This window comes from Oncorhynchus masou, unplaced genomic scaffold (assembly GCF_036934945.1).
Source record: "Oncorhynchus masou masou isolate Uvic2021 unplaced genomic scaffold, UVic_Omas_1.1 unplaced_scaffold_1440, whole genome shotgun sequence".
Taxonomy (NCBI): domain Eukaryota; kingdom Metazoa; phylum Chordata; class Actinopteri; order Salmoniformes; family Salmonidae; genus Oncorhynchus; species Oncorhynchus masou.
In genome coordinates this window covers 93332-113271 of record NW_027004368.1, presented here as the reverse complement: position 1 = coordinate 113271, position 19940 = coordinate 93332, and the positions used below count along the sequence as shown (strand labels likewise).

The window sequence follows — 19940 nt, the reverse complement described above, 5'->3', positions numbered from 1 at the left end:
GTAGTTTACACCGGGAACCCAGGGTCAGTACCTCTCAATAGAACTACTGCTTCATTCTGTAGTTTACACCGTGAGGCTCTCAGCAACCCAGGGTCAGTACCTCTCAATAGAACTACTGCTTCATTCTGTAGTTTACACCGGGAACCCAGGGTCAGTACCTCTCAATAGAACTACTGCTTCATTCTGTAGTTTACACCGGGAACCCAGGGTCAGTACCTCTCAATAGAACTACTGCTTCATTCTGTAGTTTACACCGGAACCCAGGGTCAGTACCTCTCAATAGAACTACTGCTTCATTCTGTAGTTTACACCGGGAACCCAGGGTCAGTACCTCTCAATAGAACTACTGCTTCATTCTGTAGTTTACACCGGGAGGCTCTCAGCAACCCAGGGTCTGTACCTCTCAATAGAACTACTGCTTCATTCTGTAGTTTACACTGGGAGGCTCTCAGCAACCCAGGGTCAGTACCTCTCAATAGAACTACTGCTTCATTCTGTAGTTTACACCGTGAGGCTCTCAGCAACCCAGGGTCAGTACCTCTCAATAGAACTACTGCTTCATTCTGTAGTTTACACCGGGAGGCTCTCAGCAACCCAGGGTCTGTACCTCTCAATAGAACTACTGCTTCATTCTGTAGTTTACACTGGGAGGCTCTCAGCAACCCAGGGTCAGTACCTCTCAATAGAACTACTGCTTCATTCTGTAGTTTACACCGGGAGGCTCTCAGCAACCCAGGGTCAGTACCTCTCAATAGAACTACTGCTTCATTCTGTAGTTTACACCGGGAGGCTCTCAGCAACCCAGGGTCTGTACCTCTCAATAGAACTACTGCTTCATTCTGTAGTTTACACCGGGAGGCTCTCAGCAACCCAGGGTCAGTACCTCTCAATAGAACTACTGCTTCATTCTGTAGTTTACACCGGGAGGCTCTCAGCAACCCAGTTTACACCGGGAGGCTCTCAGCAACCCAGGGTCAGTACCTCTCAATAGAACTACTGCTTCATTCTGTAGTTTACACCGGGAGGCTCTCAGCAACCCAGGGTCTGTACCTCTCAATAGAACTACTGCTTCATTCTGTAGTTTACACTGGGAGGCTCTCAGCAACCCAGGGTCAGTACCTCTCAATAGAACTACTGCTTCATTCTGTAGTTTACACCGGGAACCCAGGGTCAGTACCTCTCAATAGAACTACTGCTTCATTCTGTAGTTTACACCGGGAACCCAGGGTCAGTACCTCTCAATAGAACTACTGCTTCATTCTGTAGTTTACACTGGGAGGCTCTCAGCAACCCAGGGTCAATACCTCTCAATAGAACTACTGCTTCATTCTGTAGTTTACACCGGGAGGCTCTCAGCAACCCAGGGTCAGTACCTCTCAATAGAACTACTGCTTCATTCTGTAGTTTACACTGGGAACCCAGGGTCAGTACCTCTCAATAGAACTACTGCTTCATTCTGTAGTTTACACCGGGAACCCAGGGTCAGTACCTCTCAATAGAACTACTGCTTCATTCTGTAGTTTACACCGGGAACCCAGGGTCAGTACCTCTCAATAGAACTACTGCTTCACTCTGTAGTTTACACTGGGAGTCTCTCAGCAACCCAGTTTACACCGGGAGGCTCTCAGCAACCCAGGGTCAGTACCTCTCAATAGAACTACTGCTTCATTCTGTAGTTTACACCGGGAACCCAGGGTCAGTACCTCTCAATAGAACTACTGCTTCATTCTGTAGTTTACACCGGGAACCCAGGGTCAGTACCTCTCAATAGAACTACTGCTTCATTCTGTAGTTTACACCGTGAGGCTCTCAGCAACCCAGGGTCAGTACCTCTCAATAGAACTACTGCTTCATTCTGTAGTTTACACCGGGAACCCAGGGTCAGTACCTCTCAATAGAACTACTGCTTCATTCTGTAGTTTACACCGGGAACCCAGGGTCAGTACCTCTCAATAGAACTACTGCTTCATTCTGTAGTTTACACCGGGAACCCAGGGTCAGTACCTCTCAATAGAACTACTGCTTCATTCTGTAGTTTACACCGGGAACCCAGGGTCAGTACCTCTCAATAGAACTACTGCTTCATTCTGTAGTTTACACCGGGAGGCTCTCAGCAACCCAGGGTCTGTACCTCTCAATAGAACTACTGCTTCATTCTGTAGTTTACACTGGGAGGCTCTCAGCAACCCAGGGTCAGTACCTCTCAATAGAACTACTGCTTCATTCTGTAGTTTACACCGTGAGGCTCTCAGCAACCCAGGGTCAGTACCTCTCAATAGAACTACTGCTTCATTCTGTAGTTTACACCGGGAGGCTCTCAGCAACCCAGGGTCTGTACCTCTCAATAGAACTACTGCTTCATTCTGTAGTTTACACTGGGAGGCTCTCAGCAACCCAGGGTCAGTACCTCTCAATAGAACTACTGCTTCATTCTGTAGTTTACACCGGGAGGCTCTCAGCAACCCAGGGTCAGTACCTCTCAATAGAACTACTGCTTCATTCTGTAGTTTACACCGGGAGGCTCTCAGCAACCCAGGGTCTGTACCTCTCAATAGAACTACTGCTTCATTCTGTAGTTTACACCGGAGGCTCTCAGCAACCCAGGGTCAGTACCTCTCAATAGAACTACTGCTTCATTCTGTAGTTTACACCGGGAGGCTCTCAGCAACCCAGTTTACACCGGGAGGCTCTCAGCAACCCAGGGTCAGTACCTCTCAATAGAACTACTGCTTCATTCTGTAGTTTACACCGGGAGGCTCTCAGCAACCCAGGGTCTGTACCTCTCAATAGAACTACTGCTTCATTCTGTAGTTTACACTGGGAGGCTCTCAGCAACCCAGGGTCAGTACCTCTCAATAGAACTACTGCTTCATTCTGTAGTTTACACCGGGAACCCAGGGTCAGTACCTCTCAATAGAACTACTGCTTCATTCTGTAGTTTACACCGGGAACCCAGGGTCAGTACCTCTCAATAGAACTACTGCTTCATTCTGTAGTTTACACTGGGAGGCTCTCAGCAACCCAGGGTCAATACCTCTCAATAGAACTACTGCTTCATTCTGTAGTTTACACCGGGAGGCTCTCAGCAACCCAGGGTCAGTACCTCTCAATAGAACTACTGCTTCATTCTGTAGTTTACACTGGGAACCCAGGGTCAGTACCTCTCAATAGAACTACTGCTTCATTCTGTAGTTTACACCGGAACCCAGGGTCAGTACCTCTCAATAGAACTACTGCTTCATTCTGTAGTTTACACCGGGAACCCAGGGTCAGTACCTCTCAATAGAACTACTGCTTCACTCTGTAGTTTACACTGGGAGTCTCTCAGCAACCCAGTTTACACCGGGAGGCTCTCAGCAACCCAGGGTCAGTACCTCTCAATAGAACTACTGCTTCATTCTGTAGTTTACACCGGAACCCAGGGTCAGTACCTCTCAATAGAACTACTGCTTCATTCTGTAGTTTACACCGGGAACCCAGGGTCAGTACCTCTCAATAGAACGACTGCTTCATTCTGTAGTTTACACCGGGAGGCTCTCAGCAACCCAGTTTACACCGGGAGGCTCTCAGCAACCCGGGGTCAGTACCTCTCAATAGAACTACTGCTTCATTCTGTAGTTTACACCGGGAACCCAGGGTCAGTACCTCTCAATAGAACTACTGCTTCATTCTGTAGTTTACACCGGGAGGCTCTCAGCAACCCAGGGTCTGTACCTCTCAAAAGAACTACTGCTTCATTCTGTAGTTTACACCGGGAACCCAGGGTCAGTACCTCTCAATAGAACTACTGCTTCATTCTGTAGTTTACACCGGGAACCCAGGGTCAGTACCTCTCAATAGAACTACTGCTTCATTCTGTAGTTTACACCGGGAGGCTCTCAGCAACCCAGGGTCAGTACCTCTCAATAGAACTACTGCTTCATTCTGTAGTTTACACCGGGAGGCTCTCAGCAACCCAGGGTCAGTACCTCTCAATAGAACTACTGCTTCATTCTGTAGTTTACACCGGGAGGCTCTCGGCAACCCAGGGTCAGTACCTCTCAATAGAACTACTGCTTCATTCTGTAGTTTACACCGGGAGGCTCTCAGCAACCCAGGGTCAGTACCTCTCAATAGAACTACTGCTTCATTCTGTAGTTTACACCGGGAACCCAGGGTCAGTACCTCTCAATAGAACTACTGCTTCATTCTGTAGTTTACACCGGGAGGCTCTCAGCAACCCAGGGTCAGTACCTCTCAATAGAACTACTGCTTCATTCTGTAGTTTACACCGGGAACCCAGGGTCAGTACCTCTCAATAGAACTACTGCTTCATTCTGTAGTTTACACTGGGAACCCAGGGTCAGTACCTCTCAATAGAACTACTGCTTCATTCTGTAGTTTACACCGGGAGGCTCTCAGCAACCCAGTTTACACCGGGAGGCTCTCAGCAACCCAGGGTCAGTACCTCTCAATAGAACTACTGCTTCATTCTGTAGTTTACACCGGGAACCCAGGGTCAATACCTCAATAGAACTACTGCTTCATTCTGTAGTTTACACCGGGAGGCTCTCAGCAACCCAGGGTCAGTACCTCTCAATATAACTACTGCTTCATTCTGTAGTTTACACCGGGAACCCAGGGTCAGTACCTCTCAATAGAACTACTGCTTCATTCTGTAGTTTACACTGTGAGGCTCTCAGCAACCCAGTTTACACCGGGAGGCTCTCAGCAACCCAGGGTCAGTACCTCTCAATAGAACTACTGCTTCATTCTGTAGTTTACACCGGGAGGCTCTCAGCAACCCAGGGTCAGTACCTCTCAATAGAACTACTGCTTCATTCTGTAGTTTACACCGGGAGGCTCTCAGCAACCCAGTTTACACCGTGAGGCTCTCAGCAACCCAGGGTCAATACCTCTCAATAGAACTACTGCTTCATTCTGTAGTTTACACCGGGAACCCAGGGTCAGTACCTCTCAATAGAACTACTGCTTCATTCTGTAGTTTACACCGGGAACCCAGGGTCAATACCTCTCAATAGAACTACTGCTTCATTCTGTAGTTTACACCGGGAGGCTCTCAGCAACCCAGGGTCAGTACCTCTCAATAGAACTACTGCTTCATTCTGTAGTTTACACCGGGAACCCAGGGTCAATACCTCTCAATAGAACTACTGCTTCATTCTGTAGTTTACACCGGGAACCCAGGGTCAATACCTCTCAATAGAACTACTGCTTCATTCTGTAGTTTACACCGGGAGGCTCTCAGCAACCCAGGGTCAGTACCTCTCAATAGAACTACTGCTTCATTCTGTAGTTTACACCGGGAACCCAGGGTCAATACCTCTCAATAGAACTACTGCTTCATTCTGTAGTTTACACCGGGAACCCAGTTTACACCGGGAGGCTCTCAGCAACCCAGGGTCAGTACCTCTCAATAGAACTACTGCTTCATTCTGTAGTTTACACCGGGAGGCTCTCAGCAACCCAGGGTCAGTACCTCTCAATAGAACTACTGCTTCATTCTGTAGTTTACACCGGGAGGCTCTCAGCAACCCAGGGTCAGTACCTCTCAATAGAACTACTGCTTCATTCTGTAGTTTACACCGGGAGGCTCTCAGCAACCCAGGGTCAGTACCTCTCAATAGAACTACTGCTTCATTCTGTAGTTTACACCGGGAGGCTCTCAGCAACCCAGGGTCAGTACCTCTCAATAGAACTACTGCTTCATTCTGTAGTTTACACCGGGAACCCAGGGTCAGTACCTCTCAATAGAACTACTGCTTCATTCTGTAGTTTACACCGGGAGGCTCTCAGCAACCCAGGGTCAGTACCTCTCAATAGAACTACTGCTTCATTCTGTAGTTTACACCGGGAGGCTCTCAGCAACCCAGGGTCAATACCTCTCAATAGAACTACTGCTTCATTCTGTAGTTTACACCGGGAACCCAGGGTCAGTACCTCTCAATAGAACTACTGCTTCATTCTGTAGTTTACACCGGAGGCTCTCAGCAACCCAGGGTCAGTACCTCTCAATAGAACTACTGCTTCATTCTGTAGTTTACACCGGGAGGCTCTCAGCAACCCAGGGTCAGTACCTCTCAATAGAACTACTGCTTCATTCTGTAGTTTACACCGGGAACCCAGGGTCAGTACCTCTCAATAGAACTACTGCTTCATTCTGTAGTTTACACCGGGAACCCAGGGTCAGTACCTCTCAATAGAACTACTGCTTCATTCTGTAGTTTACACCGTGAGGCTCTCAGCAACCCAGGGTCAATACCTCTCAATAGAACTACTGCTTCATTCTGTAGTTTACACCGGGAGGCTCTCAGCAACCCAGGGTCAATACCTCTCAATAGAACTACTGCTTCATTCTGTAGTTTACACCGGGAACCCAGGGTCAGTACCTCTCAATAGAACTACTGCTTCATTCTGTAGTTTACACCGGGAACCCAGGGTCAGTACCTCTCAATAGAACTACTGCTTCATTCTGTAGTTTACACCGGGAACCCAGGGTCAGTACCTCTCAATAGAACTACTGCTTCATTCTGTAGTTTACACCGGGAACCCAGGGTCAGTACCTCTCAATAGAACTACTGCTTCATTCTGTAGTTTACACCGGGAGGCTCTCAGCAACCCAGGGTCAGTACCTCTCAATAGAACTACTGCTTCATTCTGTAGTTTACACCGGGAACCCAGGGTCAGTACCTCTCAATAGAACTACTGCTTCATTCTGTAGTTTACACTGGGAACCCAGGGTCAGTACCTCTCAATAGAACTACTGCTTCATTCTGTAGTTTACACCGGAGGCTCTCAGCAACCCAGTTTACACCGGGAGGCTCTCAGCAACCCAGGGTCAGTACCTCTCAATAGAACTACTGCTTCATTCTGTAGTTTACACCGGGAACCCAGGGTCAATACCTCAATAGAACTACTGCTTCATTCTGTAGTTTACACCGGGAGGCTCTCAGCAACCCAGGGTCAGTACCTCTCAATATAACTACTGCTTCATTCTGTAGTTTACACCGGGAACCCAGGGTCAGTACCTCTCAATAGAACTACTGCTTCATTCTGTAGTTTACACTGTGAGGCTCTCAGCAACCCAGTTTACACCGGGAGGCTCTCAGCAACCCAGGGTCAGTACCTCTCAATAGAACTACTGCTTCATTCTGTAGTTTACACCGGGAGGCTCTCAGCAACCCAGGGTCAGTACCTCTCAATAGAACTACTGCTTCATTCTGTAGTTTACACCGGGAGGCTCTCAACCCAGTTTACACCGTGAGGCTCTCAGCAACCCAGGGTCAATACCTCTCAATAGAACTACTGCTTCATTCTGTAGTTTACACCGGGAACCCAGGGTCAGTACCTCTCAATAGAACTACTGCTTCATTCTGTAGTTTACACGGGAACCCAGGGTCAATACCTCTCAATAGAACTACTGCTTCATTCTGTAGTTTACACCGGGAGGCTCTCAGCAACCCAGGGTCAGTACCTCTCAATAGAACTACTGCTTCATTCTGTAGTTTACACCGGGAACCCAGGGTCAATACCTCTCAATAGAACTACTGCTTCATTCTGTAGTTTACACCGGGAACCCAGGGTCAATACCTCTCAATAGAACTACTGCTTCATTCTGTAGTTTACACCGGGAGGCTCTCAGCAACCCAGGGTCAGTACCTCTCAATAGAACTACTGCTTCATTCTGTAGTTTACACCGGGAACCCAGGGTCAATACCTCTCAATAGAACTACTGCTTCATTCTGTAGTTTACCCCGGGAACCCAGTTTACACCGGGAGGCTCTCAGCAACCCAGGGTCAGTACCTCTCAATAGAACTACTGCTTCATTCTGTAGTTTACACCGGGAGGCTCTCAGCAACCCAGGGTCAGTACCTCTCAATAGAACTACTGCTTCATTCTGTAGTTTACACCGGGAGGCTCTCAGCAACCCAGGGTCAGTACCTCTCAATAGAACTACTGCTTCATTCTGTAGTTTACACCGGGAGGCTCTCAGCAACCCAGGGTCAGTACCTCTCAATAGAACTACTGCTTCATTCTGTAGTTTACACCGGGAGGCTCTCAGCAACCCAGGGTCAGTACCTCTCAATAGAACTACTGCTTCATTCTGTAGTTTACACCGGGAACCCAGGGTCAGTACCTCTCAATAGAACTACTGCTTCATTCTGTAGTTTACACCGGGAGGCTCTCAGCAACCCAGGGTCAGTACCTCTCAATAGAACTACTGCTTCATTCTGTAGTTTACACCGGGAGGCTCTCAGCAACCCAGGGTCAATACCTCTCAATAGAACTACTGCTTCATTCTGTAGTTTACACCGGGAACCCAGGGTCAGTACCTCTCAATAGAACTACTGCTTCATTCTGTAGTTTACACCGGGAGGCTCTCAGCAACCCAGGGTCAGTACCTCTCAATAGAACTACTGCTTCATTCTGTAGTTTACACCGGGAGGCTCTCAGCAACCCAGGGTCAGTACCTCTCAATAGAACTACTGCTTCATTCTGTAGTTTACACCGGGAACCCAGGGTCAGTACCTCTCAATAGAACTACTGCTTCATTCTGTAGTTTACACCGGAACCCAGGGTCAGTACCTCTCAATAGAACTACTGCTTCATTCTGTAGTTTACACCGTGAGGCTCTCAGCAACCCAGGGTCAATACCTCTCAATAGAACTACTGCTTCATTCTGTAGTTTACACCGGGAGGCTCTCAGCAACCCAGGGTCAATACCTCTCAATAGAACTACTGCTTCATTCTGTAGTTTACACCGGGAACCCAGGGTCAGTACCTCTCAATAGAACTACTGCTTCATTCTGTAGTTTACACCGGGAACCCAGGGTCAGTACCTCTCAATAGAACTACTGCTTCATTCTGTAGTTTACACCGGGAGGCCCTCAGCAACCCAGTTTACACCGGGAGGCTCTCAGCAACCCAGGGTCAGTACCTCTCAATAGAACTACTGCTTCATTCTGTAGTTTACACCGGGAACCCAGGGTCAGTACCTCTCAATAGAACTACTGCTTCATTCTGTAGTTTACACTGGGAGGCTCTCAGCAACCCAGGGTCAGTACCTCTCAATAAAACTACTGCTTCATTCTGTAGTTTACACCGGGAACCCAGGGTCAATACCTCTCAATAGAACTACTGCTTCATTCTGTAGTTTACACCGGGAACCCAGGGTCAGTACCTCTCAATAGAACTACTGCTTCATTCTGTAGTTTACACCGGGAGGCCCTCAGCAACCCAGTTTACACCGGGAGGCTCTCAGCAACCCAGGGTCAGTATCTCAATAGTTTATTGAGGAATATTCCAGTGTAGATTAATTGTCACATGTTCCCCTTTTTGTCTGGCTTTGTGTACGTCATTCCGACTCTATAGACTGTGTGAAAATACGTCCCCTGCGATCTTCGGGGGATCTGTGCTTGTCTTACAAATCCCCCTCTAGCTCCTTCCCCGTTCACACACAGACAAATGGTTGGTATCAACAGACTCAGAAGAAACACACCATGTTTAAAAGGGGTTCAGAGGTCCTAAATTCCGCCGGCGTGACAGTGGGACTTATTGAGTTAACTACTCACTAACTCACACTACACTGTGTTTATAAACACTATCATGGGCCTGTCAGTCATTGATTGAGTGGTGAAACAGGACATATTTTATCCCAAGAAAATAATATATATATATCTGAAAGATTAGTGGAATCTGTGAGACTGAGGCAGGAATTCCTTTAACCATAAAGTGGTATATTTACTGAGTAGTGTGGATTCATGGACGCACAGAACTTCTGGATCAGATGGAGTTCAGGAAGAGAAAGCAGTGAGATCAGGCGATGGCCATTTCCTCCTCTTATGGAGTTGAGATCTGTCGGACATTTCCACCTGACCTAATTAAAGCGCCCCTGGCCCAGCTGAGAAAATGGCAATGAATTAAAGGATTATTCCACCAACTCCATGGGCCTTTTCTACAATATCTACCGCCTGTATCACCCTCTCAGGAAGTTGTCATAACCACTTCCTGTCTCTCTCTGCAGGTGGGCCTTTTGAGTGGGATCTGTCTGATCGTAGGGACCATGATCGGCTCCGGCATCTTCATCTCCCCGAAGGCAGTGCTGCTGGAAACGGGAGCCGTAGGACCATGTCTGTGTGTCTGGGCCGCCTGCGGGGTGCTAGCAACACTGGGTGAGGAGACACACACACAGGCTACACTGGGTGAGGAGACACACACAGAGGCTACACTGGGTGAGGAGACACACACAGAGGCTACACTGGGTGAGGAGACACACACACAGGCTACACTGGGTGAGGAGACACACACAGAGGCTACACTGGGTGAGGAGACACACACACAGGCTACACTGGGTGAGGAGACACACACACAGGCTACACTGGGTGAGGAGACACACACACAGGCTACACTGGGTGAGGAGACACACACACAGGCTACACTGGGTGAGGACACACACACACACAGGCTACACTGGGTGAGGAGACACACACACAGGCTACACTGGGTGAGGAGACACACACACAGGCTACACTGGGTGAGGAGACACACACACAGGCTACACTGGGTGAGGAGATACACACACAGGCTACACTGGGTGAGGAGACACACACAAAGGCTACACTGGGTGAGGACACACACACACAGGCTACACTGGGTGAGGAGACACACACAGGCTACACTGGGTGAGGAGACACACACACAGGCTACACTGGGTGAGGACACACACACACAGGCTACACTGGGTGAGGACACACACACACAGGCTACACTGGGTGAGGACACACACACAGAGGCTACACTGGGTGAGGAGATACACACACAGGCTACACTGGGTGAGGAGACACAGACACAGGCTACACTGGGTGAGGACACACACACACAGGCTACACTGGGTGAGGAGACACACACAGGCTACACTGGGTGAGGAGACACACACACAGGCTACACTGGGTGAGGAGACACACACACACAGGCTACACTGGGTGAGGAGACACACACAGGCTACACTGGGTGAGGAGACACACACAGGCTACACTGGGTGAGGAGACACACACACAGGCTACACTGGGTGAGGAGACACACACACAGGCTCCACTGGGTGAGGAGACACACACACAGGCTACACTGGGTGAGGAGACACACACACAGGCTACACTGGGTGAGGAGACACACACACACAGGCTACACTGGGTGAGGAGACACACACAGGCTACACTGGGTGAGGAGACACACACAGGCTACACTGGGTGAGGAGACACACACAGGCTACACTGGGTGAGGAGACACACACACAGGCTACACTGGGTGAGGAGACACACACACAGGCTACACTGGGTGAGGAGATACACACACAGGCTCCACTGGGTGAGGACACACACACACAGGCTACACTGGGTGAGGAGATACACACACAGGCTACACTGGGTGAGGAGACACACATACAGGCTACACTGGGTGAGGAGACACACACACAGGCTACACTGGGTGAGGAGACACACACACAGGCTACACTGGGTGAGGAGACACACACACAGGCTACACTGGGTGAGGAGACACACACACACAGGCTACACTGGGTGAGGAGACACACACACAGGCTACACTGGGTGAGGAGACACACACACAGGCTACACTGGGTGAGGAGACACACACACAGGCTCCACTGGGTGAGGACACACACATTACCTGATCTGACCTGGGTAATCTCTAACCAGAACCTAAATGACACCATAAACTGAGATAGATTAAGTGATTAACCCTATCCTGGGTAATCTCTAACCAGACACTAAATGACACCATAAACTGAGATAGATTTCCTTGACTAACCCTATCCTAGGTAGTCTCTAACCAGTCAGTAGTGGTCGGAAAGAATGTTAGGAATCTCCTAAATCAGGAATGACCAAAGTGAGGAGGACTCTGTGTGAGAAGGGCTCCGTGTGAGAAGGGCCCCATGTGAGAAGGGCCCCATGTGAGAAGGGCCCCGTGTGAGAAGGGCTCCGTGTGAGAAGGGCTCCGTGTGAGAAGGGCTACGTGTGAGAAGGGCCCCGTGTGAGAAGGGCCCCGTGTGAGAAGGCTCCGTGTGAGAAGGGCTCCGTGTGAGAAGGGCGAAGGGCCCCGTGTGAGAAGGGCCCCGTGTGAGAAGGGCCCCATGTGAGAAGGGCTCCGTGTGAGAAGGGCTCCGTGTGAGAAGGGCCCCATGTGAGAAGGGCTCCGTGTGAGAAGGGCTCTGTGTGAGAAGGGCCCCATGTGAGAAGGGCCCCGTGTGAGGAGGACTGGAACTGCATCCCAATGGCACCCTAACCCTATGGGTGCCATAGGGCTTTGGTCTAATGTAGTGCACTATATAGGGAATAGGGTGCCATAGGGCTCTGGTCTAAAGTAGTGCACTATATATAGGGAATAGGGTGCCATAGGGCTCTGGTATAAAGTAGTGCACTGTATAGGGAATAGGGTGCCATAGGGCCACTGACACAACAGTGGTAGGCCTGATCACCGACAACAATGAGACAGCCTATTAGGGAGGAAATCAGAGACCTGGCCATGTGGTGCCAGGACAACAACCTCTCCCTCAGCGTGATCAAGGAGATGGAGATGATTGTGGACTACAGGAAAAACAGGACCGAGCATGCCCCCATTCTCATCGACAGGGCTGCAGTTGAACAGGTTGAGAGCTTCAAGTTCCTTGGCGTCCACATCACCAACAAACTAACATGGTCCAAGTACACCATGACCGTCGTGAGGCGGGCACGAAAAAATCCATTCCCCCTCAGTGGACAGAAAAGATTTGGCATGGGTCCTCAGATCCTCAAAAAGTTCTACATCTGCACCATTGAAAGCATCCTGACTGGTTGCATCACTGCCTGGTACAGAGGGTAGTGCGAACGGTCCAGTACATCACTGGGGCCAAGCTTCCTGCCATCCAGGACCTCTATACCAGGCGGTGTCAGAGGAAGGCCCTATAGAGGGTGGTACGTACGGCCCAGTACATCACTGGGGCCAAGCTTCCTGCCATCCAGGACCTCTATACCAGGCGGTGTCAGAGGAAGGCCCAGTACATCACTGGGGCCAAGCTTCCTGCCATCTAGGACCTCTATACCAGGCGGTGTCAGAGGAAGGCCCTATAGAGGGTGGTACGTACGGCCCAGTACATCACTGGGGCCAAGCTTCCTGCCATCCAGGACCTCTATACCAGGCGGTGTCAGAGGAAGGCCCAGTACATCACTGGGGCCAAGCTTCCTGCCATCCAGGACCTCTATACCAGGCGGTGTCAGAGGAAGGCCCTGAAAATTGTCTAAGACTCCAGCCACCCGAGTCAGACTGTTCTCTCTGCTACCACATGGCAAGCGGTACCGGAGCACTAAGTCTAGGTCCAAGAGGCTTCTAAACAGCTTCTACCCCCCAAGCCATAAGACTCTTGCACATCTAGTCAAATGGCTACCCAGACTATTCACCCCCCCCCCCCTCTCCACACCATTTTTTTTTTAACTGCACTGTCGGTTAGGGGCTCGTAAGTAAAGCTTTCACTGTGCATGTGACTAATAACATTTGATTTGATTGATCAATTAAGACCTAGACAACCAGGTGAGTTCCTAACTAGTCAAATAAGACCTAGACAACCAGGTGAGTTCCTAACTAGTCAATTAAGACCTAGATAACCAGGTGAGTTCCTAACTAGTCAAATAAGACCTAGACAACCAGGTGAGTTCCTAACTAGTCAATTAAGACCTAGATAACCAGGTGAGTTCCTAACTAGTCAATTAAGACCTAGATAACCAGGTGAGTTCCTAACTAGTCAAATAAGACCTAGACAACCAGGTGAGTTCCTAACTAGTCAAATAAGACCTAGATAACCAGGTGAGTTCCTAACTAGTCAATTAAGACCTAGACAACCAGGTGAGTTCCTAACTAGTCAAATAAGACCTAGATAACCAGGTGAGTTCCTAACTAGTCAAATAAGACCTAGATAACCAGGTGAGTTCCTAACTAGTCAATTAAGACCTAGACAACCAGGTGAGTTCCTAACTAGTCAATTAAGACCTAGATAACCAGGTGAGTTCCTAACTAGTCAAATAAGACCTAGACAACCAGGTGAGTTCCTAACTAGTCAATTAAGACCTAGACAACCAGGTGAGTTCCTAACTAGTAAATTAAGACCTAGACAACCAGGTGAGTTCCTAACTAGTCAATTAAGACCTAGACAACCAGGTGAGTTCCTAACTAGTCAATTAAGACCTAGACAACCAGGTGAGTTCCTAACTAGTCAAATAAGACCTAGATAACCAGGTGAAAGGAAATCCCCTGAAGGAAATCCCCTGAAGCAGGACTAGTGTCAGCTAACTGCCCGTCTCTGAGCCTGCCTGTCTGCCTGCAGGGGCGCTGTGCTACGCGGAGCTGGGCACCATGATCACTAAGTCTGGAGGGGAATACTCTTACCTGATGGAGGCCTTTGGGTCAGTGATGGCCTACCTCTACTCATGGAGCACCATCATGGTCCTAAAGCCCTCCGCCTTCGCCATCATCGCCTAAGCTTCGCAGAGTATGCCTCCACGCCGTTCTACCCAGGATGCACTCCTCCCATTGTGGTCACCAAGTGCCTGGCTGCAGCGTGCATATGTGAGTGTAAATACTTCTAGAATTATGAAAAATCCCAATAGAAAACAATTGGCATGCACTTCCTGAATGGACTTAATTAAAACCTCAAAATCTCAATTTTCTTTCCAATCTTATTGGAGGAGAAGATCCAAGCTCCCTCCCCTCTGACCTTCTTCTCCAATGCCTTTTGCGAAGAGAGGATGCCTGGGATCGAGTAACATGACTTGGCCCCCACCGTCCTCTTCCTGCCTTGTGTTCTCCTCCTCCTCCTCTTCCCCTTTTCACCTCCTCCTCTTCCTCCCGCCTCCTCCGGCTCTAGTATCATAGATACTATCAACTGTTGTTGTTCAGTTAACCCCTAGACTGCTCACCATGCTCTTTAACCCTAAACTGCTCACTAGGCTTTCAACCCCTAAACTGATCCCAAGGCACTACACTAGCAGTACACTAGTTCTGTACTGCCCATTGTTCCAGCCTCGTGTGTGTGTGTGTGTGTGTGTGTGTGTGTGTGTGTGTGTGTGTGTGTGTGTGTGTGTGTATGTGTATGTGTATGTGTGTGTGTGTGTGTGTGTGTGTGTGTGTGTGTGTGTGTATCGGAGTGGTTGACTCCAACAGAAGAACAACTTCTGTCTCGTATGGATTAATTAAATATTCCTCCTCTTCTTCCTTCCTCTTCCTCCCCCGACAGTGATGATCGTGTCGGTGAACTGCCTCAGTGTGAAGCTAGCCAACTATGTCCAGAACTTCTTCACTGCAGCCAAGCTTCTCATCATCCTGGTCATCATAGTGGCAGGCATCGTCCTCTTGGCACAAGGTTGGTACTTTACACATTCTGCCTGCCTGCCAAATGACACCCTATTCCCTATATATAGTGCACTACTTCAGACCAGAGCCCTATTCCCTATATAGTGCACTACTTTAGACCAGAGCCCTATGGCACCCTATTCCCTATATAGTGCACTACATTAGACCAGAGCCCTATGGCACCCTATTCCCTATATAGTGCACTACATTAGACCAGAGCCCTATGGCACCCTATTCCCTATATAGTGCACTACATTAGACCAGAGCCCTATGGAACCCTATTCCCTATATAGTGCACTACTTTAGACCAGAACCCTATTCCCTACATACATTTACATTTACATTTAAGTCATTTAGCAGACGCTCTTATCCAGAGCGACTTACAAATTGGTGAATTCACCTTCTGACATCAGTGGAACAGCCACTTTACAATAGTGCATCTAAATCATTTAAGGGGGGGGGGGGTGAGAAGGATTACTTTATCCTATCATAGGTATTCCTTGAAGAGGTGGGGTTTCAGGTGTCTCTGGAAGGTGGTGATTGACTCCGCTGTCCTGGCGTCGTGAGGGAGTTTGTTCCACCATTGTGGGGCCAGAGCAGCGAACAGTTTTGACTGGGCTGAGCGGGAACTGTACTTCCTCAGTGGTAGGGAGGCGAGCAGGCCAGAGGTGGATGAACGCAGTGCCCTTGTTTGGGTGTAGGGCCTGATCAGAGACCCAAACAAGGGCACTGCGTTCATCCACCGTTCCCCTCACAGCTCCGTAGGCAAGCACCACTACTTTAGACCAGAACCCTATTCCCTATATATAGTGCACTACTTTAGACCAGAACCCTATTCCCTACATAGTGCATAGCCCTATGTCATCATATTCCCTGTATAGTACAGTCATGGCCAAAAGTTTAGATTAAACAAATTAAACAAATATTACTTTTCACAAAGTTTGCTGCTTCAGTGTCTTCAGATAATATTGTCAGATGTTACTATGGAAAACTGAAGTATAATTACAAACATTTCATAAGTGTCAAAGGCTTTTATTGACAATTACATGAAGTTGATGCAAAAAGTCAATATTTGCAGTATTGAACCTTCTTTTTCAAGACCTCTGCAATCCGCCCTGGGATGCTGTCAATTAACTTCTGGGCCACATCCTGACTGATGGTAGCCAATGCTTGCCTAATCAATGCTTGGAGTTTGTCAGAATTTGTGGGTTTTGGTTTGTCCACCCGCCTCTTAAAGATTGACCACCTCAATCTGGATTAAGGTCTGTGGAGTTCCCTGGCCATGGACACAAAATATTGATGTTTTGTTCCCCGAGACACTTAGTTATCACTATTGCCTTATGGAAAGGTGTCCATCATGCTAGAAAAGGCATGGTTAGTCACCAAACTGTTCCTGGATGGTTGGGAGAAGTTGCTCTCGGAGGATGTGTAGGTACCATTCTTTATTCATGGCTGTGTTCTTAGGCAAAATTGTGAGAGAGCCGACTCCCTTAGCTGAGAAGCAACCCCACACATGAATGTTCTCAGGATGCTTTACTGTTGGCATGACACAGGACTGATGGTAGCGCTCATCTTATATTCCCCGGACAAGCTTTTTCCGGATGCCCCAAACAATCGGAAAGGGGATTCATCAGAGAAAATGACTTTACCCCAGTCCTCAGCAGTCAAATCCCTGTACCTTTTGCAGAATATCAGTTTGTCCCCGATGTTTTTCCTGGAGAGGAGTGACTTCGTTGCTGCCCTTCTTGACACCAGGCCATCCTCCAGAAGTCTTCGCCTCACTGTGCATGCAGATGCATTCACACCTGCCTGCTGCCATTTCTGAGCAGCTCTGTACTGGTGGTGTCACAATCCTGCAGCTGAATCAACTTTAGGAGATGGTCCTGGCGCTTGTTGGACTTTCTTTGGCGCCCTGAAGCCTTCTTCACAACAATTGAACCGCTCTCCTTGATGTTCTTGATGATCCGATAAATGGTTGATTTAGGTGCAATCTTACTGGCAGTAATATCCTTGCCTGTGAAGCCCTTTTTGTGCAAAGCAATGAAGACGGCACGTGTTTCTTTGCAGGTAACCATGGTTGACAGAGGATGAACAATGATTCCAAGCACCACCTTCCTTTTGAAGCTTCCAGTCTGTTATTCAAACTCAATCAGCATGACAGAGTGATCTCCAGCCTTGTCAACACTCACACCTGTGTTAATGAGATAAATACTGACATGATGTCAGCTGGTCCTTCTGTGGCAGGACTGAAACGCAGTGGAAATGTTCTTTTGGCGATTCAGTTCATTTGCATGGCAAATATAGGGGAATAGGGTAGAACACTATAGAACAGGCTACTGGTCTGTAGACCAGAGCCCGATAGATCCCCCAGAGCCCTATGGATCCCCCAGAGCCCAATAGATCCCCCAGAGCCCAATAGATCCCCCAGAGCCCTATGGATCCCCCAGAGCCCTATGGATCCCCCAGAGCCCGATAGATCCCCCAGAGCCCTATGGATCCCCCAGAGCCCAATAGATCCCCCAGAGCCCAATAGATCCCCCAGAGCCCTATGGATCCCCCAGAGCCCTATGGATCCCCCAGAGCCCTATGGATCCCCCAGAGCCCTATGGATCCCCCAGAGCCCTATGGATCTCCCAGAGCCCTATGGATCTCCCAGAGCCCTATGGATCCCCCAGAGCCCTATGGATCCCCCAGAGCCCTATGGATCCCCCAGAGCCCTATGGATCTCCCAGAGCCCGATAGATCCCCCAGAGCCCAATAGATCCCTCAGAGCCCAATAGATCCCCCAGAGCCCTATGGATCCCCCAGAGCCCTATGGATCCCCCAGAGCCCTATGGATCTCCCAGAGCCCGATAGATCCCCCAGAGCCCAATAGATCCCTCAGAGCCCAATAGATCCCTCAGAGCCCGACAGATCCATCTGAGCCCGACAGATACATTTGAGCCTGACAGATCCATCTGAGCTCTACACTGTATATCCCCCAGAGCCCCTACGCTGTAGATCCCCCAGAGCCCTACGCTGTAGATCCCCCAGAGCCCCATACTGTAGATCCCCCAGAGCCCTACAGATCCATCATAGCCCTACGACTCCCCCAAGGCGCTAAAGATCTCACAGAGCATTACAGATCTGAATATACATCCCTCAGATCTCTAAGCCCTATACATTCTTCAAAGCACTACAGATCCCCCAGAGCCCTACGTATCCCCCAGAGCCCTATACATCCCTTAGATATCTGAGCCCTATAGATCCATCAGAGCCCAATGGATCCCCCATAGCCCTACAGATCCCTCAGATCTCAGAGCCCTATACATTCTTCAAAGCACTACAGATCCCCCAGAGCCCTATAGATCCCTCAGATATCAGAGCCCTATAGATCCCCCAGAGCCCTACAGATCCCTCAGATCTCAGAGCCCTATAGATCCCAATATATCCCCTAAGAGCCCTACGGGTCTCCCAGAGCCCTACGGACCCCTATACTTCCCTCAGATTTCTGAGCCCTATAGATCCATTAGAGCCCAATAGATCCATCAGAGCTCTATACATGCCTCAGATCCCCCAGAGCCCTACGGATCGCCGATAGCCCTATAGATCCCAACGGATCCCCCAGAGCCCTATACATCCCTCAGATTTATCAGAGCCCTCAGATCGCTATAGAACCCTCAGAGCCCTATACTGTAGATCCCCCAGAGCCCTGTAAGATCCTCTAGAATCCAACCAGACATCCCTCAGAGCCCCACAGATCCCTCAGAGCCGTATATTGATTTTAATTGTATTTCGCCTTTATTCAACTAGGTAATTCAGTTAAGAACATATTCTTACTTTCAATGATGGCTTAGGAACAGTGGGATAGCTGCCTTGTTCAAAGGCAGAACAACAGGTTTTTACCTTGTCAGCTTGGTGATTCGATCTTGCAACCTTTCGGTTACTAGTCCAACACTCTAATAGCTAGGCTATCCTGCCGCCCAGTATATATCCCTCAGAGCCCTATGGATCCTGGTCAAAAGTAGGACACTTCTGTATAGAATAGGGTACCATTTGGGATGAAATCCTTTCCATTTATTCCAGTCCCCACCCTGTGTTATCATGCAGAAGTTTCATCACTGTGCAGTGTACTACTTTTGGGTACACCCTATGGGCCCTGGTCAGAAGAATGAATATTAAAATGTATATACTGTCACGTTTGTGTCCAGGAAACACTGAGAATCTGTCCAACCCATTTGAAGGAGCCTCAACCTCCTTTGGATCCATTGGACTGGCGTTTTACAATGGGCTCTGGGCCTACGATGGGTGGTAAGACTACATCTGCATCCCAAATGGCGCCCTACTTCCTAAATAGGTCAATACTTTTGACCAGGGCCCGTAGCACTCTAGTCAGGGCCCGTAACTCTCTAGTCAGGGCCCGTAGCGCTCTCGTCAGGGCCCGTAGCGCTCTCGTCAGGGCCCGTAGTGCTCTAGTCAGGTGGGCCCGTAGCGCTCTAGTCAGGTGGGCCCGTAGCGCTCTAGTCAGGAAGGCCCATAGCATTCTAGTCACAGGGGCCGGTAA

General features: G+C 49.1%; 1 protein-coding gene across 1 annotated transcript in view; it reads left to right on the top strand.

The window, feature by feature from the left end:
* The window catches only part of LOC135530852 (b(0,+)-type amino acid transporter 1-like), a 55482-nt gene that overhangs the window by 24599 nt on the left and 10943 nt on the right, over positions 1-19940 (top strand). The window contains 5 exon segments of the mRNA XM_064959024.1: positions 10026-10173; positions 14373-14519; positions 14522-14614; positions 15282-15407; positions 19588-19687. Coding sequence (XP_064815096.1) covers positions 10026-10173; positions 14373-14519; positions 14522-14614; positions 15282-15407; positions 19588-19687 — 614 coding nt within the window.